The sequence below is a fragment of the Typopeltis vanoorti genome, chromosome 5 (assembly GCF_054136105.1).
Source record: "Typopeltis vanoorti isolate ZY-2024b chromosome 5, IOZ_Tvanoo_1.0, whole genome shotgun sequence".
Lineage (NCBI taxonomy): Eukaryota > Metazoa > Arthropoda > Arachnida > Uropygi > Thelyphonidae > Typopeltis > Typopeltis vanoorti.
The window spans coordinates 37,928,229-37,952,229 of NC_143553.1; the positions used below are offsets into that span (position 1 = coordinate 37,928,229).

General features: G+C 36.7%; 1 protein-coding gene across 1 annotated transcript in view; it reads left to right on the forward strand.

Annotated features, from left to right (window-relative positions):
• Nucleotides 1–24,001, forward strand: part of LOC150106323 (clarin-2-like) — a 71,088-nt gene that overhangs the window by 18,401 nt on the left and 28,686 nt on the right. Inside the window, exon 2 of the mRNA XM_090392359.1 lies at nucleotides 9,493–9,681. Within this exon, the coding sequence (XP_090248485.1) occupies nucleotides 9,493–9,681 (189 nt within the window). The remainder of the gene's footprint in view (nucleotides 1–9,492; nucleotides 9,682–24,001) is intronic.

Sequence of the window (24,001 nt, forward strand, 5' to 3'; positions counted from 1 at the left end):
GGTGGCATAAAAATTCCAAGAATTTGGATGACACATATTCAGCCTACTTAGTTTCCAGCATACTTTGGGACTAAGCAATTTTCAGCTTTTATTTGAAATTATTCCATACCAATTGGTTGGAATTTATATGTATACTTACATAGTTTTTCTATATATATATATTAGGGGGGGGGGGCCCAACCCAGAGTTCTGGGCTGGTAAGCCGGTTCTCCATTGTTTTGAAACATCCAACAAATTGTTGGACGTGAAACGTTTCATATTTTCGGCTTAACAGCTTATCAGCTTAAACCCATCTCAAAACAATGAAGAGACGAAAAACGTGATATAAAAACATTTGACATTTCGGCTTATCTTTTTATATATATAGAGTGGATATATATATAGTTTTATGAAAAAATTGAATGACTAGAACTGAGATTTAATTAAAAAAGTTTTAATATAAACACACTACTAGTTTCGGCCTGTAACAGCCTTCTTCAGGTGACATAAAAGAAAAAACACTAAACATTGAGGGTTAAAAGACTATGAACAACATAGACAGTCTTTATACATAATTAGCATGAAAACGTAGTAGTTGTATTTGAAGCTGTTCTTTCATTTGTTGCATTGTTGGGAGAGTGCGTGCTTGCTGCATCACGTGAACGCCAGTACATGATTACAGCTGAATGACTATCTGGAAGGTTGTAGCTTAAGTTGTTATTTAGATGAACAGGATTGAAGATGATTTCTCTCGATTCCACAATTTTTCTCTCTATTTCGTCACTGCAACGGAAGATGTTTGTAGATTTTTCCCAGCAGACTTTGTGACTTTGGTTATCATCATTAGGATTAGCCGAGAAAAGGATATGACTTGATAATGCACTTGCTCGCTGTCTCTTGTAAGTAATGTGTTCTTCCATGTGTTCTCTCATGTGTTCTTCCATACGCATTTCGACAGATTTGTCTGTCTGCCCGAAATAAGGAATATCGCAGTCACATAATATTTTATATACGCCAGGGTATTTGAGTTGATGATGACAAGGTTTTGGGTGGCTAATTAAGGAACGGATCTTTGGAAGTGGAGTGAACAAGGTTCTGATATTGTATTTTTTTAGAACTTTTGCTAATTTATGTGAAACAGTACTTATGTAAGGAATAGATATATTGCTTTTGAATCTATTTGTTTCTTCTGAGTGATGTCTAGGAGGATTAAGAAGGAATTTGTTAATGATTTTCTTGGAATATCCATTAACTTCGAAAGAAGTTTTCAGATGGTTTATTTCTGTATGCAGTTCATTTGGATCATCAAGAAGAGAACGGGCTGTATGTCCCAAGGTGGAAATTATTCCAAGCTTATGAGGAGGGAAATGATGGGACTGACTGTGAAGATATCTGTTGGTATGTGTGGGTTTTCTATATATCGATATTTTTAGTTTACCAGAAGAGCGAGTCAGTTTGACATCAAGAAAAGGCAAGGAATTATCTGTTTCAAGCTCAGCAGTAAACTTAATACTTTGATGTCGGCTATTGAGATGTTCGAGGAAAACCATAAGGGATTCATGTCCATGGCTCCAAACAATGAAGACATCATCCACATAACGTTTCCAAACTTTAGGTGTTAAAATAAAGGAAGAGATATCCTTGGTTTCAAAATCTTCTAAGTAAATATTTGCAAGAACCGGAGATAAAGTTCTATAACCTTCATGACGAGGCTTCTATTATCAATAATAAAAGAAACTTCAACAAGACACTAAAGAGGATTGGACTAAACATTAACAGGTTGGTCTTCTTAAAACGTTGCAAGATTTTGAAACCAAGGCTATCTCTTCCTTTATTTTAACACCTAAAGTTTGGAAACGTTATGTGGATGATGTCTTCATTGTTTGGAGCCATGGACATGAATCCCTTATGGTTTTCCTCGAACATCTCAATAGCCGACATCAAAGTATTAAGTTTACTGCTGAGCTTGAAACAGATAATTCCTTGCCTTTTCTTGATGTCAAACTGACTCGCTCTTCTGGTAAACTAAAAATATCGATATATAGAAAACCCACACATACCAACAGATATCTTCACAGTCAGTCCCATCATTTCCCTCCTCATAAGCTTGGAATAATTTCCACCTTGGGACATACAGCCCGTTCTCTTCTTGATGATCCAAATGAACTGCATACAGAAATAAACCATCTGAAAACTTCTTTCGAAGTTAATGGATATTCCAAGAAAATCATTAACAAATTCCTTCTTAATCCTCCTAGACATCACTCAGAAGAAACAAATAGATTCAAAAGCAATATATCTATTCCTTACATAAGTACTGTTTCACATAAATTAGCAAAAGTTCTAAAAAAATACAATATCAGAACCTTGTTCACTCCACTTCCAAAGATCCGTTCCTTAATTAGCCACCCAAAACCTTGTCATCATCAACTCAAATACCCTGGCGTATATAAAATATTATGTGACTGCGATATTCCTTATTTCGGGCAGACAGACAAATCTGTCGAAATGCGTATGGAAGAACACATGAGAGACATTACTTACAAGAGACAGCGAGCGAGTGCATTATCAAGTCATATCCTTTTCTCGGCTAATCCTAATGATGATAACCAAAGTTACAAAGTCTGCTGGGAAAAATATACAAACATCTTCCGTTGCAGTGACGAAATAGAGAGAAAAATTGTGGAATCGAGAGAAATCATCTTCAATCCTGTTCATCTAAATAACAACTTAAGCTACAACCTCCCAGATAGTCATTCAGCTGTAATCATGTACTGGCGTTCACGTGATGCAGCAAGCACACACTCTCTCAACAATGCAACAAATGAAAGAACAGCTTCAACTACAACGTTTTCATGCTAATTATGTATAAAGACTGTCTATGTTGTTCATAGTCTTTTAACCCTCAATGTTTAGTGTTTTTTTTTTTTTATAATGTCACCTGAAGAAGGCTGTTACAGGCCGAAACTAGTAGTGTGTTTATATTAAAACCTTTTTAATTAAATCTCGGTTCTAGTCATTCAATTTTTTCATAAAACTATGTATGTTAACAGAGTCAATGATCATTCTGATATATATATATATATATATATATATATATATAAACGAACATGTTGCTCTCCAGCCCAATTTAATTTTGTAACCTAATAGATGATAATAATAATATGACTCTAGCTTTGATGTAGTAAAGGATTTTTTTTTTCTTTCCTCACCAGAGGTCAGGCCAATAATTGTTGTAATGGTTGGTCAGTAACTTTGGCAAACCATGTAGATTGTATTTCAGCTTGTTTCTTTGTATATATATATATATGTGTATGTTCCATATGATGACCTTGACATGGCGGTCAAATTGTTGAATGTTCGTTTTGGTTTATATTAAACTAAAGTTTGCTTGAACACAGTAGTTGTCTCAATAATTTTTGATAATGTATTCCAATCACCATGTAAGCATGAAGGAAAAAAATAAGGATCAAGTTGTCTAATAGATACAAAGAAACCACCATTCAGAAAATAATCAGCATCCCTCAGCCAGACCATAATCCAATGTTAAGATTTCCATATCCTACCTTAAAGGAACTTCTGAACAAGAAAAAGAATTCTAGACTTCTACCAGCCTGGTTGGCTGAGTGGTTAGCATATCTACCCTTTGCCAACAGGCTGCGTATTTGATCCCCACTGTTGGCATGAATGTTTATGGTCGTCTTGAGCTGAGAGATGAATTTCATCATCCTGGTGTGAAACTTTCTACCTTGCTCATTGGAGGCCTTGAAGTGACTTTAAATTTAATTTAAAAAATCCTTGACCCTATAATACATTTGTACTGTAATTTTTTAAAAAAATTCTCTCTCATGGGTGGGAACCACATGAAGAAAGAAAGACCCAAGATTCTCTCTACTTTCAACCCAGCATGAAAATTATCTTCTTTCCTATCAACTACTAAGGATAAATTTTCCCTATGTTATTCAGTGGCGGCTCATGCATAGGCACTGCAGAACTGCAGCACCCCAATTTTTCTTGATATATAAATATATTTCTTAATTTATTTATATTGGCTTGTAATATTCAATTTTATCATCAACAATCCTATACAATTGAGTGCACAGGATGTCAAAATTTTGCAAGATGATTTGGATAGTTTGGAGGACTGGGCTAAAGAAAATGGATGTCAATTTAATGTGGCAAAGTGTAAGGTTATACATTTTGGGGTGAAAAGATTAGCATCAGTATATCAAATTGGTGGAACCATACCCCAGGAGATTGATGAGGCTAGGGATTTGGGAGTGTTGGTGGATAGGGAGTTGAAGTTTAGGGGGCACATTGCAGAAGTGGCCAAATCAGCTCATCAAATCACTTGGTTGCTGAAAAATACTTTAACAAACAGAGACAAACAAGTTATTGTTCCTCTGTATCGAGCCTTGATAAGACCCCATCTAGATTACTGTGCCCAGATATGGGCGCCAGGGTTTCTTCTCGATGGGGAGGAGGCGGAGAAGATCCAGAGATGAGTGACCAAGATAATAGCAGGACTGTGGAATGAACCTTATGAGAAAAGGTTGAAGATTTGTGGGCTGCAGAAATTGGTTGATAGGCGAAAAAGGGGTGATATGATTGAGACATTCAAATTACTGAAGGGTTTCTATAAGATTAATTCAGAAGATATTTTTGAGAATAGGGCTGGTAGTGGGAGGACTAGGGGCCATCCATGGAAGCTTGGTAAGAGTGTGGTTAGCAAGGGTGTTAGAAATAGGTTTTTTACTTGGAGAGTGGTAAGTGAGTGGAATAAGCTGCCAAAGTCTGTTGTGGGTGCCATGACTGTAAATGAGTTCAAGGTGAAGTATGATAGATACTGTGTGAATGTTGAATAGTTGTTCTTGACATGATGTTGGGCTGCCCTCAAAGTCTAAGGACTCCTTGGCTGCCCGTAATAATAATAATTCTCTTATTTTGTATAAAAAATAATAAAAATAATCTTGTAGCACTTAGGAGGGCATAGCAATATGACACTGTGGTAAACATAGCAGCACTATGTTTACCACTGTGTCATATTGCTATGCACGCAAACATGCATGTCATAGTGAGATGCGAGCTATTAGCGTAATGTGGAACTGTCCGTCACACAGTTCCATTGTTGTTTATATGCAGTTTGCGCCAGTAGTAGTGTGTTCGTAGTGCTTGTTGTGTTTACTGTTTCTGTTTAAATATTTGGACATTACAATTAAAGGATTTAATTGTAATGTCCAAAAAATTGTAAATCAATCCATTTAATTACAATTAATGGAATGGATTTTATTTTTAAGTAATTTTGAATTATACTAAATTGTATAATTTTATATATAATAAACAATATTTTTTCATGAAACAAAACAAGAATATGAGAAGCCAAACGGCTATTTGTTTCTGGCGAGGTTGATATAAGAAGTTTTTATCCCCTTAACTTAAAACAAGAATATATTTTATTTTTAAGTAATTTTGAATTATACCAAACCGTATAATTTTATCATTAATAAACAATATTTTTTTTCATGTTTAATTTTAAAAAAAATTTTTACCATAATTTTGATATTTTATCCAAACACGTATACACTGTACTTACAGTGTGTAGGTATATTTCGAAAGTTGCAGCACCCCCACGATTTCAAGCCACGAGCCACCATTGATTATTCTTGTCAACTTTGCTATTTACATAAGATTTCTAGAATCGGAGAATTCAGGCCTTGCTTCTTATACCATTGATGCCAGATATGGGTTCAATGGGAGCAGACAAAGGTTTTGCAATACAGTAGATTTAAATTTGATGTCGTGATTCTAATCTTAATCAAACAAACTGCATGCCTTTCTCCAAGTTTGGAAGTAATCACCATAAATTGTTCAGCTTATTATTTTTTTTATTTTTGTATTTTTGAAATTAATTTTGAATTACACAACTAAACCTGGTTCTCTAGAACTTTTAATATTGTTCTCTCCATTTCACTCAGCGTCAATCAAGACATATGGAAACGTACTGCTGTTTGACTCATTCTTGTGTTCATATTTTGAATACTGTAATCACATATTTTGCTCTCTCCCAGAATGATGCTCATGTTAGAAAATTGGCATCCCTTATCTGCTCCACTAAAGACCAACCACTTTCCCCTAGACCTACCTGGTGTATACCAGGTCCCTTGCAGCTGTAAGCTGTCCTACTTTGGCCAAACAGCCAGGACTGCGAATATCAGGATTTCAGAACACAAGGACTACATCTGTTTCCACCAGTATAGCCACTCTGGTCTTGCAGACCATACTCTGGATACACGCCACAGAATACGGTGGAAGAAAGTCACAATAATACACTGTAGCAAGTTCAAATTTGAAAGACTTTTCATGGAATCAGCCTCAACCCTAAGAATCATGCCAAACCTCAACAAATTTGGTTGCATGAGACTGCCCCAGATTTGGGAGACCTTCAGCCCAACGGCCAAGAATACCTACATAGCTCACTAGAGGGCACCATGAGAACTTTTAGGAGAAACAATAGCTTCCTCACTTCGTCCTCATTTACTGTGTGTAGTGCCTGCTGCATATGTATTTATTTTAAGTTCCTTTGAAGATGGCAACGTGACGCCGAAATATTGGAAATATTTATTATAGTTTAATTTAATTTATATTCTAGTATATGTTGTGAATTCCTTAAGTTAATTAATACTCATGTATAACCAACAAATAAGCCTATCTACGAGAATTACTATCATCCACGGAGATTCCATTGCACGCAAGGCCCGCCAGTACGGTAAAATGAAGCTGAAGTTATCAAGACAACTGAATCGTCTGACCTTCCTAAAATGCTGCTGGGATAATCAGGTAATCCCAAATTGTGTGAAATTTAAGCACCGTTTCTTTTCACAAAAGGCTTTCCGAATTTATAACCGCAGCAGCTACGCTCTGCTATGGGAACAAATTGCCGCCACTCGCGTTCTCCTAGCTGAAGCAAACAAAGCTATTCGGGCACTTGAAGAAGAGCTTTCCAACACGTTAAATCATGAGCTTTGGTCAATTTTATATGACGTCTCGTGCACTGCGGCAGATAAAGAATTTGAGAAAATATGGGGTCGACATCTCAAGAAATTTGAGAAATTAAAAAAGAACTCTACCTCCAAACCAAAACTTACTACCAACACTTTAGTCAACCTTTCTTCAGTTACTCTGAAGCCTGCAGCACTCATTGCTCACGTGGCCACAACTTTGCCATTGCTCCCAGAAAAATACTGGCTGAGGATATAATGATCCAGACTGAACGCGGGATCCGCCATCTTCCAAACCACATGACCAACAATATTAGACTGGATGTAGCTTGTGTTCTCACCAAAGCAAGACCACCAAAAACCAACATATCCAATAGTGAATATAAAGCTCTGCAGGAAATGAAGAAAAACAAAGAATTAGTAATCACCAAAGGAGAGGGAAACTCTACCGTAGACTCAACCAAACGGACCACACAGGTAAGCTTAATGCTCTATTATTAGATCGGGCTACTTGCCTCCCTATTGAATACAATCCCACCAACTCACAAATCAGAAAACTCCATAGGCTCTGTAAGAAGGTCACTTCATGGCCTGTAGAAGTTACTAACAAATTAAAACCGTTCAACTCTATACCACCACTATCGTCTATATGGACTCCCAAAAATACATAAAGAAAATGGGCCATTATGCCCCATATTGATTCCTCCACATACAAATTAGCTAAACATTTGGCCAAAGCGCTCACACACTATACTGGCAACATAACACATAAAAAAAAAACTCAGCCCACTTCAAAGCCAGCATGGGATACCTTACATTCCAACATACTGACATAATGGTCTGTTTTGACGTCTCCTCTTTATTCACAAATGTCCCACTTAAGGAAATCTTAGAGCTAATCCAAGCTAAATTTCCTCCTGATATCTCAGTCCTATTTCAGTTCACTATGAACTCAGGCTATTTCGTTTGGCAGGGAAAATTCTACAAACAAATATAAAGGAACAGTCATGGTTCACCACTCTCCCCACCCTTGGCCAACTTCTTTATGGAGAGTTTTGAAGAGAAAGCCTTAAACTCTGCCCCACAAAAACCAACCATATGGTTTCGCTATGTTGATAAAGTGTTCGTTATTTGGCCACATGGCTCTGATACACTCCTCTCCTTCTTAACACACTTAAACAACCAACACCCCAGAATCAAGTTCACCCTGGAAAAAAGAGGAAAACATCAGCCTCCCTTTCCTAGACACACTAGTCACCCGCCAGCCTGATGGAACCTTGGTTTTCTCAGTTTATAGAAAACCCACTCTTACAGGCAGATACATTCACCCCCCCCCCTACACACAACAATATGGAGTTATTAAGACACTATACAACAGGGCTAAATTAATCTGTTCAAATGACAATGCCATAACCACCGAGCTAAATCACATCCTCAACACTTTCTCAGTCAATGGACCCCCACCCCCCAAAAAAAAAAAAAATCCAAAAAATATTGAAACCAATAAACCACAACCCTCCTCCCCTTCACAACAAGGATTACTCTAAATCCATCACCATTCCCTACATCCGAGGCACCTCAGAAAAAATTACCAAAATCTTAAAAAAACACGACTTGACCTCTTGTTACAGAACCATATAGAAAATTGGCATCCCTTATCCGCTGCACTAAAGACCTACCTGGTGTGTACCAGGTCCCTTGCAGCTGTAAGCTCTCCTACTATGACCAAACAGGCAGGACAGCAAATATCAGAATTTCAGAACACAAGGACTACATCCCTTTTCACCAGTATAGCCACTCTGGTTTTGCAGACCATGGTCTGGATACACGCCACAGAATACGGTGGAAGAAAGCCACAATAATATGCTGTAGCAATTTAAAATTTGAAAGACTTTTGATGGAATCAGCCTCAGCCCTAAGAAACATGTTAAACCTCAACAAATTTGGTCGCATGAGACTGCCCCAGATTTGGGAGACGTATATCAGGAGACCTTCAGTCCAATGGCCAAGAATACCTACATAGCCCGCTAGGGGGCACCATCAGGACTTTTAGGAGAAACAGTTGCTTCCTCGCTTCGTCCTCATTTACTGTGTGTAGTGCCTTTTGTACATGTGTCTTTATTTTAAGTTCCTTCAAAGATGGCAACGTGACGTTGCCGAATTATTAGAAATATATATTAAAGTTTAATTTAATTTATATTCTAGTATATGTTGTGAATTCCTTAAGTTAATTAATAATCATGTATAAGCCTTTCTACGAGAATTACATGTTACAGTGAGTAAAATATATAGGGTTGTTAATTAATTCTAATTTCATTTATATGTGTTAAACTGATTTTACTAAGTTATTGTGTCTACCACATATTTCTGTAAAACATTAGTTAAAACTATGAAAATTTGATGCAAAGTATATAAATTGGACTGGTTCTCTGTGAAACCAATCTTTACTTAATTCATTTATTTATTATATATATATATATATATATATATATATATTTTTTTTTTTTTTTTAAAGTTCAACAGGAAATAACCAAGAATCCAACATTGCTGACTTTTGGTTTGTGGCTCTTCACAGTTTTATGTGTTGCTCTCGCTATGCTTTTTGCATTGGTAAGCGCCATTTTTGCTATCATTAACACTGTAGTAACACCGGTAGAAGTGGTTACAGGTATTCTAGGACTTTACTTGTGGAATGGAATAGGAGGTAAGAAATGTCTATAGTCTTTGCTTGAAACAAAAATTATATTACAACAGCTAATAGTGTTTGAGCATTATTCTTCGTGTTAGTTTTTTTTTTTTTTTATATGCTTGATTTTATTTTTATTAATATAATTCTTAACCTAATTAACTTATAGTGTGCATATATAAAAATGTAGTTTTCATATTGTACAAAAGAGAATATACATGCACAGTTATAATTATATCTTGTGACCATAGCTAGAAACTGCCTTTTCTTCAGGATATGGTTACACCACTAAAAATGAGTTCAGTTAGTTGATGTAGATTGCATCTTTACAATGATTTTGTTAAGGCATATCTCATCAGATGTCCGCGCGGTTAGCCTAGTGGCTTTGCGCTTTGCAACCATATGCCTGGGGAAGGAGTGTCCTAGGTTCGATTCCCGTCGGAGACGTGAGGAGCTGAAGGATCTTCCTCAGCCATAGCCAAGTTAGCCGGTCTTGGGCGCGGGCAGTAGGGTTTTTTCCGCCAGTTTATCTGGTGTTTTTCATCCCGCAAACAGGCAAACCGGCCCCGTGAACACACAGGGATACAGCCAAGAATACCTTGAGGCATAGGAGTGACCATTCTATCCTCGTATTTCGGTTACGAAATCCAAGCATGCTTGGAAGGTTGTGGGCCTTAAAGGCCTGTTAAAGCCATTGGGATAGATATCTCATCAGATTCAGGTAACACTATTAGGAATGAAAAGGTAGCCAGTTTCAAGTGAGACTTGAAGGGCATGCAGAGGTTGTATTTTTAAAAAATTCTGGCTATTTTTCAGATGTTCTTCAGATATACAGGATTTCAATAGCAGTACAAAAATACTTGTGCAGAGAAGGTCACAAACTGCCCCAGTTTGTGACCTTTTTATTTTATTCGATTCTTTGATTCTCTAGGAACTGTAGCCATTAGGTAGGAATGTGATATTCATGGCTGAGTTCTGCTGCAAGGGATCCCTCATTAGAACAAAGACTGTAGGTGCTATTGGTTAGTTTTTGATATTGTTGAGAAGTGGAAATGATGGGAACATTTTTCTCTGTCCATGTGTGGGGTTTCAGTATACTGTGAAAGAGGGATTATTTTACATTGGACATAATGGAACATACAACCACCATGCAAATGGACATATAATATGCATGGTGGTTGTATGTCTGGGTTTGGGAGTGTTATCATATTAAAGGAAGTAACAATAATATTACAGCTTGTTACTTGTGATAGAGAAAAGCAAAGTAGGGATTTCAATGTGGAAGATGTTGATTAGGAGAATAAAATAGCTAATGATGAAATAGATATGATTTTTGGAACAACTACACTACTCGTTTAGTACTTTGTTGAAATAATTTGATTGTTTTACAATTAATACTGTGTTCATGTTAAAAAAAGATGGCACTTCTTAGAATTCAGAAAAATGCGTCCCAAGTTGAAAACATATTCTGATAGTACTGTTAAAATTTAAAATTGCTTAACTTGTTTATGCTTGCATTTGTAAATTATGATTGAACAAAAATTCCCTGCAAGAATTATTTATTTAGCATATGGCATAATAAAGACACATGACATCAGAATATATAAATACATATTTGTGCGAACAATAAAAATGAGAAGTAATGCACATATACAAATATCAGGTAAAAAAAAAAGTCACTAATATTTTAAGTCTAGTTCAGATAGCCAATCAAGAGCTGAAGGATCTGCCTCAAAAAGTCTCTCAGGTCACCAGAATAGGCTCTTATGCTGCAGTCCCCCCACTGTGCCAGATGGTTTGGTTTATGGCCCACAGTCGCATTGGGGGTGTAGGTGATCTTCCCCATTTGTGTAAGCTTTCTGCACAGATACCATGTCCTGTGTGTATCCTATTTAGGCTTTTCCATAGATGACGTGGAAGCTCAATCCCTTTTGGATTTTGGTTGGGAAGTATATACTTGTTTAAGTCTGGTGACGATTTTTCTTTACAAGGTGCTAGCCATTTTGAATTAACATTGAAATTGCTATTTACTAGTTCTTCAGCCAGTATTAGTGGAGGCTGTCGGGATTTAAGCCGATTTATATATGGAAGGTCTTCATGTATTGGCAACAGGAGGATTGTTGTTTATTTTTTTTTTTTTGTACTCTTTTTGCTAGATACTCTTATTGTACTCCTATTGTATTTTTTTGTACTCTTATCTGTGCAGGTTCAGTGGTGTAATATTGCATTGGAAGTCAGTAGATGGGAGTGGATTTGAAACAACCTGTTATTGTCCTCATCGCTGTATTTATTTGCATGTCGATTTTCTTGATATGAGGACTGTTTAGCCATACTGGCGAACAATATTCTGCCGCAGAGTCGACTAAGGTCAATGTGGAGTATCGCAGTGTAATAGCAGAAGAACCCCCCCGTAGAACCACACAGTTTTTGTATGATGTTATTACGGGTTCTAATCTTTAAAGAGAGAGATTCTCCAGATGTCTTTTGAAAGGTAGTGTTCTATCCAAGGTAACACCCAGATATTTAGGGAAATCTTGGTGCTGCAGCATTGTGTTGTTAAAGCTGACCTGAAGTTTCCTATTTGCCAATTTGGTGTTTAGGTGAAAAGAGCTAATCTTGGTCTTATTGAGGTTTGGTGTTAGTCTCCATTTATAAAAGTATTCCCCAATGGTTCTAAGATCATTTGTGAGAATATCTTCAGTTACTTCGATGCTCTTGTGTTGTGTTGGATGGTGAGAGCTATATCATTATTAGCATAACTGGTAATTAGTTTACGGAATTAACAACGCATATAAAGTATATTAATTAAAGGTAACTTTAATGAATAACTTCTATATTTCGGCAATGTCACATTGCCATCTTCAGGAACATAAAGATATGGTATGTGCACTCAGGAACTAACACAAAGCAAATGAGGAAGAAAGCAAGAAACTAATATTGTTCCTAAAGTCCAGGGCACATCCAGGGTACATCCAGGGCACCTCTGAGAAAATAACCAATATCCTCAAAAAATATGACCTTACTTCCTGTTACAAACCATATAAAAAGTTGGCATCCCTTATCCGCTCTACCAAAGACCAACCACTTCCCCTAGACTTACCTGGTGTATACCAGGTCCCTTACAGCTGCAAATTGTGGTACTTTGGCAAAACAGGCAGAACAACAAATATCAGGATTTCAGCACACCAAGACTACATCTGGTTTCACCAGTACAACCGCTCTGGGCTGGCAGACCATGCCTTAGATACCCACCATAAAATTCGTTGGAAGAAAACAAAAATAATTCATCGCAGCAAGTTTAAATACGAAAGATTATTCAAAGAATCTTCAGCAGCTCTAAAAAACGTTTCTAACCTCAACAAATTTGGGTGCATGAAACTGCCCCAAATTTGGGAGACTTTCATTATGAGAACTTCAGCCCAACTGCCAAGACTACCAAATTAGCCCACAAGAGGGTACCATTAGGACTTTAGGAACAATATTAGTTTCTTGCTTTCTTCCTCATTTGCTTTGTGTTAGTTCCTGAGTGCACATACCATATCTTTATGTTCCTGAAGATGGCAATGTGACATTGCCGAAATATAGAAGTTATTCATTAAAGTTACCTTTAATTAATATACTTTATATGCGTTGTTAATTCCGTAAACTAATTACCAGTTATGTCTAACCAACTTATAAGTCTTGATACCAGAATTATTAGCATAAGCAAATCTTTTTGACCTAGTTATCGGTAAATCATATGTATATAAGTTGAATAAGACCTGCAAGAATGCATTGCCTGTTTAGAGTGTAAAGCAATGTTTGAGTGATTTTAGATTAATTTTTGCCTTAATGCTCAACATAAGAAATTGTGCATAGTTTGACGAGGCATAATGGAAGCAAGAAGTACTTTTCTAAACATATTCACTTTATTAAATATAGCAGTTTCCTACAGGTTTGTTATTCAGAGTACAGTATGCCACATATATAATAGTAACAGAGCTTCCATCCAGTAGCTGATATTTGAAGATAGATTATGCTCATTGACTAGTTTTTATTTAAAGAGGTTTCTCCCAGATTGTTATTTAGCCTCATTAATTAAGGAATTCTATTGTTTCATTGTAGAATTAAAAAGCTCACTGATGTAATTAAATTAAGTTATATTGGAAGACAGACTGTATTCCTAATAATAGTTCTTTACAATGTCAACATCTTTACAAGAACAAAATAATTTAGTGAATTGCTAATATTTTGATGGATTTGAAACTAGCATCTTCAAAACATAAGAGCACAACTGTGGTAAGAAACAGAGCACTCAGATTGTTGCAGAAATAGAAATGATCAAAAGGCCCTAAGGGTTAGATAAAAAAAAGTCAGTTAAAAGAAGTCAAGCTAAATGTGGTCTTACAATGATTATATCCCAGATCTTACGCAAATGAATACAGTCAATGTGTATTGAGGTTACAGGAGTGTTTCATAGCTGATTCTAAAAATAGAATCTTCCCATCAGTTTGAGGCCTTGGGTTTTTGAGGCCAATGACTTTTTTTTTTGTCTTCAGTGTTCAACATCGCTAATCTATTTTTTTTTTTTTTTCTTCATAAACATCTAGATGCTTGTAAAAAAAAAAAAAAAAAAAAAAAAAAAAGAGGGAATGCTGTCCTTCAGAGAACTGAGGAGACCACGAACATTTTAGATTACCATTGTATTTACTCGAATATAACTCGCCCTCGTGTATATCTGTTGCTAATATTTTACTGATTTTACTTTACAAAAAAAGAAATTAAAGTTTCGCATACGAAAAAAGCTTAAAGCGTTAAGAAATAGTGAATGTTGTCATGCAGTTTCAAGTATTTTGGAATTCAGCTGAAGAAAATGAGCATTTCAATCCAACAATCGTCGGCTTCATTCCCAAACCCTAATGGGAAAGTTATATATTAAGATGGAACAAATTGAGAAAATGAGGAAACCATTATAAAGCAGATAAGACATGCATCCAAACTATGTCATTAATATACCTCCATAATAGAGTAGGTTTTAGTGTAGTTTGAGCTAGAAAACATGTCTCCGAGTTATTTCCACAACAGTTGTTACATCTTCCTTGTCATAATGATATTTTGGTTTCTTAAAGCAGTGCTTCCCAAACTGTGGGCCGTTAGTTTTGTTGAGGGGGGGGTGAAATAATGAAAACAAATTTAAAATGTTTTAAGACTAAGTGTGCCATGTCAAATGTCTATGCGAGATGTTAAAAATGTAATATTTACATTTGATTTTTGCGATATTCACTGTGTATGTTTTGTATTGAATATTAAATACAATAAATATTATAATAATATATGCCTGTATTACGATTTTTTTTCCATGGGGGCCATGAAAGATTTCAATTTTTCGAAGGGGGACCTTCACATCCATAAGTTTGGGAAGCACTGTCTTAAAGCGTGAAGCAGCTTCTCTGAACTAGCAACGTTGATCCTACGTAAGTTATGAACACCACCAAAAACAATTAAAAAATCTCTCTCATGCTAGTTGACTCCTCCACTTATTTACTTCTCAGCCATGATCCTGCATACGAAAAAGACAAAAAGACTGATTAATCCACAACACACTGAATTTACCACCTGATTAGAAAGGGAAAGATTTCTCTTCATCCCTACAATTTGGACTATATATACGAAGGTGGGCTGAAAAGCTCTCGGCCTAACAATGAAAAAATGAATTTATAATTTCAAAGTTATTTTTATTTTTCAACTTAATCTCCCTTAAGACTAATACATTTATTCCAGTGATGCTCCAGCACCATTATCCCATCCCTGTAGTGGTTCTCAGTAAGATCTGCAAAATACCCCCTCTACAGCTGCAATCACCTCTTGATTTGAAGAAAAATGCTGACCAGCGAGGAAGATTTTTAGTTTTGGGAAGAGATAGAAGTCAGAGGGAGCAAAATCTGGGGAATAGGGCAGATGTGCATTGTCCTGATGAAAGATAATTTTTTATTTTTCTGCAAACCGGATCATTTCTCATGAATTTTTTCATGTAGCCTGGTTAAAAGATTGGAATAATATTCTCTGATTATTGTTTTACTCTTTTCAAGATAATTAATAAACAAAATGCCTTTATCATCTCAAAACACCGATGCCATGACCTTTCCTGCTGATGGAACCGACTTTGTCTTCTTTGGCGCTGAACAACTGGCTTCTGTCCACTGTTTTGACTGCTGTTTGGATTCTGGTATGTAATGGTGAATCCAAGTCTCATCCATAGTAATAAATCAACACACAAAATCAGTTTTATTCTTGTTAAAACGCTCCAAGCACTGTTCACAGATTTTCATGTGAGTGCGCTTTTGATCTGTTGTGAGCAAGCGTGGCACCCATCTTGCACAAAGTTTTTTCATTTGCAATTCTTCATACAAAATATATCCAATACATTCTTTTGAAATGCCTGTAGTCTCAGCACTTTGACTCGCATTCAATACCATATCGTGCACTCGATCAATGATTTCTGGTGTTGTTACACTTTTTGGATGTGCTTCACGTGGATCATCTTCAAGGCTGGTACGGCCATGTTTAAACTCGACAGCCCATTTCTTAATTGTCGAAAACGAAGGAGAAGAGTGCCTATAAAATTTTTATGAACTTCGAATGAATTTCTTTTGGTGTTAAACCTTCTTTTACAAAGAATTTTATAACTGCACAATACTCAATTTTATCTATTTCAAGGGATACAGACAACACTTTTGCTTCAGACAGCTGTATAAAACAAACTACATAATAGAATGACTTGCAATTTCACAATAGATGCTTATGACAGATGTACCAACTTAGAAAAAAGAAATCTTGCCGATAGTGTTGCCATCTATGGCCAAGGGCGAGAACTTTTCAGACCACCCTCGTATGGTTTTCCTAAGATCCACAAAAATGGCATTGCTTTAAGACCAGTCGTTGATGGCAGAAGTTTTCAAACTTTCTCAATTCACAGCATCCTTAATGTCTCAGTAATTTTTTCATGGTCCATAGGTGAAAAGAAATAGTTTCGTTTGTTAAGAACTTGTGTCCAAACTACTTTTTTGTGTTTAAGGACACTTATTTGTGTCCTTAAACCACTGGAAACCACTGGTTGATGGTATCAGCTCATTGACTTGTTATCTAAACATCTTGCTGGACTATTACATGTTACATTAGGAGCTTTGACCCGTATATTAAGAATTCTGCCCATTTTACTGAGAAACTGTCAACATTTTGCCATTGAACATCCTTGCTAGTGTGGATGTAGTTTTTACCAGCTTTTCCATTAATGAAGTGCCAGAATTAAAGAATTCTTCTCGCTGGATATCACTAGCCATTTGACCTTGCTTCTGGTCTAACATTTTTCATTGGAACAATGGTTTTTATAGGCAACAGCTTGGATTAGCATTGGACAGGCCCCTCTCCCCCAACCTTTTCCAATCTCTTTATTGAAAACTTTTTAGCATGTTTTCTAGATCAGCACTACTCTAAAACCAATTACATGTGGAGGTATGTTGACGACATATTCAGAGCTTGGAAGCATGAATCTACTTTACAGCAGTTTGTTCATTCTATTAATTCATTCCATCTTAATATGCATTTCACGTTAGAGTTGAAGAATGAAGGCAGACTACCGTTTTGTTCTGCATTTTTATCCATATGGGACACTGCCTTCATCCCTTCACCATCCTTCTCAAAAACTAGGCATAACCACACTTAAAAAAAAAAGAAAAGTGGACATTCTCTATTTTAATAAAAAAGAAGGCAGAATTTAAGGAAAAATCTCACTCTCCATCTTCCTATTCTTAATGGATTCTCTAAAATCACTCTCAAACAAATATTCTCGGATAATTGCTGGCTGAGTGGTTAGCGTTTCTGCTCTCCAGCCACTAGGCTTGCGGGTTTGAATCCTGCCGTGGGCATGGATGTTTGTGATTGTCTGTGAAAATACTAGTGGTGGTGGGTGGTAGATGGTAATGGTGTAGTTGTGGTTCATTGTAGGTAGTGGAGGCAGAGTTGTAGAGCAGGTACCCTCCCTCGATGAGTCTTTGGACTCCCTGGAGGTGTCACGTAATAACAATAATAATGCTCCTTCCAAAATCTGGTACATGGAATTCAATTTACATCTCATATATTGTCAATCATTTCATCAAGGGTTGCTGCCCTACTCAAAGATAACATTCCAGTAGCATATAAGCTGACCTAAACAATATATAGCCTCTTCAGATCTCTGAAAGACAGTATTACCTTTTATAAGCATTCAGGGGTTTATAGGATTTCCATCTTCCTGTGGTCTATTGTACACAGGTCAGATAAGCATTTGTTTTGAATTAAGAAAAAACAAAGAACATGCTGCGTTGATCATGAAAGAGAAGGAAAGTCTGACCTGACTCATATATCAATGAAAAATCACACAGCTAATTCAGAAACCGCCACATCCCTGTTCAGAGGAAGACTTTTTTTCTTGACAAATTAAGGAATATATTGGGGTTACTTACTCATGGTTCCTTTATCAGAAAACAAGGCCTCATCTAGAATGTTTAGAAGTCGCTAATTAGATCCCTTGCACATTATAATTCAGCTTCTCCAACAGTCACTAATGTCTTTTCCACAAAAAAAAAGAAAAAAAACATGGCTGAATGCATGCTCTGTGGTATTATTTGTTTTTTTTTTCCCTAATGATTTAGTTTTCAGCTTTGTGCTCCTTATTTGTCATGCTTTTGGATGTATTGACAAATGGTAAGAAAACTGAATCACCCTGGATAATGCTGTTTGCTGATATGGTGATTTGCACAAAGTCCGAACAGGATGTAGAAGAAAGACTTGAATAGTGGAGGAAAGCTTTGAAAGATAGTGGTTTGAGTGTCAGTTGAAATAAAAGTGCAGCACATATCTTGTAGTGGAGCAGCAGGTAGTATAACATTAGAGGACTCAAAACTTAAACATAGACACATGACCACAGTACATTAAATTATTTAATGAGTAAATATTTTGTCCTAAGTATCTTAGGACATCACCAGTATAGTAATTTCAAACAAGACTAGGAATAACGTACAGTTAGGGTGCATACTTACAATGGAATTCCACTATGCATCTAGTAACATGATATAAAATTAAATTAAAATATCTGATAAAAAATCAATTAAAATAAAATAACATACATAAATTTATTTTACACAATTAAGGATGACAATTTCCCAAACTTTTGAGATAGTAAGAATTTCATTATGGTTTAAATCGGGTCTATGACATAGGGGCTTCAGCACTTTCTTTATATAAACACTCGTGTTTATATAAGGATCTATGTCGAAGTTTGGTGTTTTTCCACTGGATCTTATAGTTTGGGTTTTCAACTCCATGTTGTGAGAGGCCAGATTTGTGTGGTTTGATAAGACAGATATGGTCTAAGAAACTTTCCTAGTTTGCTGTGGTCTGTATGTTGTGCAGGTGGAGGATAAATCATTGTCCTATTTTTATAGGAGTAGATACATTACAATTAAAACTCATTAAGATATACTATATATTTTTTGGAATATGTTAGAGAAAGGTAGTGTGTATAAGGAGAGATTATTGTAGATCATGAAGATGTGCATAAGAAAGACATCATTGTGGTTATCTGGTGAAAGTATCTAGAAATGGTAAGCAGTGGTGGTTTTAAATTTCTCCTGTAAATTTTATTCTAGGATTTCATTTAAGTACAGGATCTAGTGCCTGCAGCCACATTTTTTACATGGAGTGACCCGTGAACATCTAGAAAGGTCAATGATTGAGTTGAAGTCCTTTGTTATTACTGATATTGTTAACTTTATCAAGAATTTGTCTTAGTTCTTCCTTGTCATTACAGAAGAGTACAGTATCATCAATATACCTCAGATTACTAATAGATCTACCACCTATTCTAATAACTGTCTTGAGCTTATTCAGTGCTTCATGCATGATGTCCTCTGCATATATACTAAACAAGTAAGGAGAAAAGAAACATCCTTGTATAGCCAATCAGTCAATCCAACACCTGTTCTTACTGTGGTTTCTTGCTCCCAGTATACAAGTTGGCTATTAACCTGATAGTGCGTTGAGGAAACCCGTTCTTTTCATTACTTGCCACAGTTTCACATGCCGAAAACACTCAAAAGCTTTAGAGTAGTCTAAGAAACACATTACCAGAGGGAGTTTGAATTCCTTATTATTATTATTATCAACATCTGACCTCCATGGAGTTGCAGACTCATTGTGGGAGGCACACTGTTACACACAATGCTTATCCAACCATGCTTTAAACTGATTCACTGTCTACATTCACAACACACTCAGGCAATTCATTCCACTTACCAACTACTCTCCATATAAAGACCTACTCCTCACTCCTCTGCTCACACCCTTATAGTTTTCAGCAGTGGCTTCTTGTTCTGTCCTTTCACCCCCATTCTATGAAAAATTTCTTCCATGTCAACCTGATAACACCCCTGACTAACTTATGTCTCAATCATATCCCCCCCCCCTTCTATTCACGAGGCTCTGCAACTTATATTCTCTCAATCTGTCCTCATACTCCACATTCCAGAGACCACTGACCACCACCTTTGTGAATCTTCTCTGGACCCTCTCCAACATATCCTTGTCACCATGAAAACCTGGCAAACAAATCTGTGCACAATAATCCACGAAGGCTGATCAAGGCCTTATACAATGGCATCATCTCTCTCTATTTCTGCATGTCAGAGTTTTCTGCATCATTGCCATTATCTGATGTGACATCTTACAACTTGTGCAATGTGGTCCCTGAATTTCAGGTCCTTGTCCACCATCACCATCACTCTAGATCTCTCATCTCCTCTACTTCCTTTAAAGTTTCCCCACCATGTATATACAGGGTGGCCATAAATTAACTTTCCCTCTTTGGAGGCATCTGTAGCTAAAACCAATAAACAGAATGAGACCAAATTTTATATTGAGACTTTTGAAGGCATGGAGAGATGATTTCTGCGAAAACAATATTTAGTACCAAAAGTCGCCGATATGGGGAAATTTTGGCACTGTCAGAACCAAAAGCAGTCAAATATTTGCAGTAAACGCAGGTAAAAAGGATTATGCAAATTTTACTGTGCTTACGTGACAGCATCACCACCAATTCCATTTAAAAAGGGATTGGGAACATTCAGGCAGTTATTCGAATGACTGATGAATTGTGCTCAATATGCATCCTACCTTGCCTCGGCATGCTTTACTTGTTAAGTTGTTTTACCTTAAACAGTGCAATGCCGTAGTGGCCCTTTAGGAATTTAGAAGGCTTCATAACATGCGTATAGGTCCTATGTCAGCTGTAGCACTGAGAGCTATGATTAAGAAGTTTGAAGAAACTGGATCACTAGGAGTTAGACCTGGCAGAGGATGGAAAGCAGTGCAAAAAGAGACAGTAACAGATGTTACTGGTCAGCAGTCAACGATGTTAAAGGTCAGCACATTGAAAATCGTGTATGTGGTCCAGGAGACTCTGATCATGATGAATAAAACATTATTTCCTGTGAGTTCAATCACTACATTAATTTCTGTGTCTCTTGCAAGTTGTTGTTTTAGTTTAATTATTATTATTGTAAAGCACCACATATCCAGCTGGAATGAGTGATGCGGCTGTCGCTTAAAAAAGAAATCTTTTTTTCGTGGAAATCATCTCCCCATGCCTTCAAAAGTGCCAATATAAAATTTGGTCTCATTCCATTTATTGGTTTTTAGCTTCAGATGCCTCCAAAGAAGGAAAATTATTTTATGGCCACCCTGTACTTTGCATCTGATCGTTGCTTACCAAATCTCAAAACCTTGCACTTTGCAACATTGAACTGACAGTTCCAATTACTGCCCATTCATCTAATCTATATAAGATTAGATGTAATCTTTATCTGTTACATCTATATATTAGATGTAATCTAATTGCTCTCCCCAGTTTTGCATCATCTACAAACAGCTGCATATCACTAGTTAAACCCTTCCCAATATCATTAACACACAAATTGAACAACGTCCCCAAAACCGATCCCTGCGGCACACCACTAGTGACCTTTCTCTTTCAGGATACCGCACCCCCATATATAACTTTCTGATACCTATCCAACAGCCAACTGATCCAACTCAGAAGTCTGTTATCCAATCCCATCTGTTTCAATTTATTTAAGAGCTTGTTGTGTGGGAGTCTATCAAAAGTCTTTGCAAAATCCGAGTACACCACATATACAGTGGTGTACTCGGATACCTAAGGTATTTGTCACTTTATTATAGTACATAAGTTAGTGAAACATGATCTCCCCTTAACAACCCATGCTAATAACCAGGTAATACTGCTGTTATCAACCCATTTCTGTATTCTACCTCTCACCAATCTCTCCAGTACCTTCACCACAACTCCAGATATACAAACCGGCTTATAATTTGAAGCTACAATCTTATCTAGGGGGTTTTTCTTTGCCTGATTTGTCAATTTCTGCTCATACTCTACTTTTGTTTTTCCTTACTAACTGAATCACTCTCCTGACTATCATTAACACACAAATTGAACAATGTCCCCAAAACCGATCCCTGTGTGTGTGTGTGTGCACGCATGCACGCGCGCGCGCGCGCGCACACACACACACCTGATAACAAAAATAAGAAACAGAACCTCACATATAAAGATATTTTATTTTTCATCCATGCAACAGGTGAGAGTCCAATAAGAAAAATGTCATCCTTCTTTATTCAAATGAGTTTAAAACTGTTTTGGTGATATGCTTAGAGACATTGTCAGCAACATTCAAACTACTGTAATATCAGTGGGGAATAGCAGGTATAGTAGCACCCCATAAAACACATCTTTCCTAGAGGATGATATTGAATGAGATGGAAAATGAGATGTTCAGAACTTAAAGAACAAGAAGAGACAGGTGTGGGCAAATCCCAATGCATAGGGATGGTGGTCTGTTCTGACAAGGAATATCCTCACTTTTGACACAGCTAAACATAAAACATCTGTAAAAATAGAATAACTCAACTGTTCTGTTAGACTTTACCTCCCTAATACACTAGGCTGCTTACAATGTGAGGAATACAGGCATGCGTAAACTGCCTGTCACTGCTCTACCATCTGTGCACTTGGTAGTAAACAGCATGATGATAAATCTTGCTTTGTAAAAAGCCTAAATGTGCCAACTGAGAGATCATCTAGCCTATTTGTGAGCATGCCTGAGGTGGAAGTATTATAAGGAGATATAAAGATATGACTTATCAGATTTCTTCGTACCAGGATGCAAAGAGGAAGCCAACCATAACATCTGTTCTTCTGAAATTCTCTTATGCTGAGAAGGTGTTAAAAAGCAACAAACCCATATCTGTCCTCTCAGAAATCAGATAGGTCTGCAAAGAAATAGGCAAATTATTAAAGAGGAATTGTCACAGATTCTGCCAAAATATCTATCCGGGACCTTCTACAGATAAGCTTGTTTCTATCTGCAGGAAACAAAGATGAGAATCCTTAATCCATTTCACTATTGTTTTTAAAGACAGAACTAAAGTACCTGCTTGTGAAGCAGTCTCTATCATTCTGAGCAACCACATCCTTTTTCAGCATGTCCAACTTACACTATTTTTTCCCATTTGTTGAGAAGTTCAGTATTATAAGGGTTGTTCGATAAGTCCGTGCAGAAATGAAGAAAACAATTTTTTTGGGACAAATTTTTTTATTTTTCAACATTTGTCTCCTTTGAGGTCTATGCACTTAGTCCAACGATGCTCGTTTTTGATCCTGTCCACATAGTATGATTTGTCCACCTCTTGAAAATAGGCAGTTGTTTTGGCAATCACCTCATCTTTTGATGAAAATCTCTTTCCTGCCAGCCATTTTTTCATTTGGAAACAGATAGTAGTCTGAGGGAGCCAAATCTGGAGAGTAGGGGGACACAAAAGGACTTCATATCGTAAATCGAACAATTTTGCAGTCGCAATTGCAGAAGGAGTGAGCGGGTGCGTTGTCATGGTGAAAAAGAATCTTCTTTTTCACCAAGTGTGGTAGTTTTTCTTTTATTGCATTATTTAAATGATCCAGCAAAGACGCATAACACACTCCAGTAATTGTTTTGCCCTTTTTCAAGAAGTCTATGAAGATTATGCCACGAGCATCCCAGAAGACAGTGGTCATAACCTTTTCCTGCTGAAGGAACGGTTTTCGCTTTCTTTGGTACAGATTCCCTGCTTTCAACCCATTGTTTTGACTGTTCCTTGGTCTCAGGCTGGTAGTGATGAATCCGTGTTTTGTCCACCATTACGAAACGACGTAAAAATTCCTCTGGATTCCATTGAAACAACTTCAAGCTGTCCTTGCAACAGTTCACAC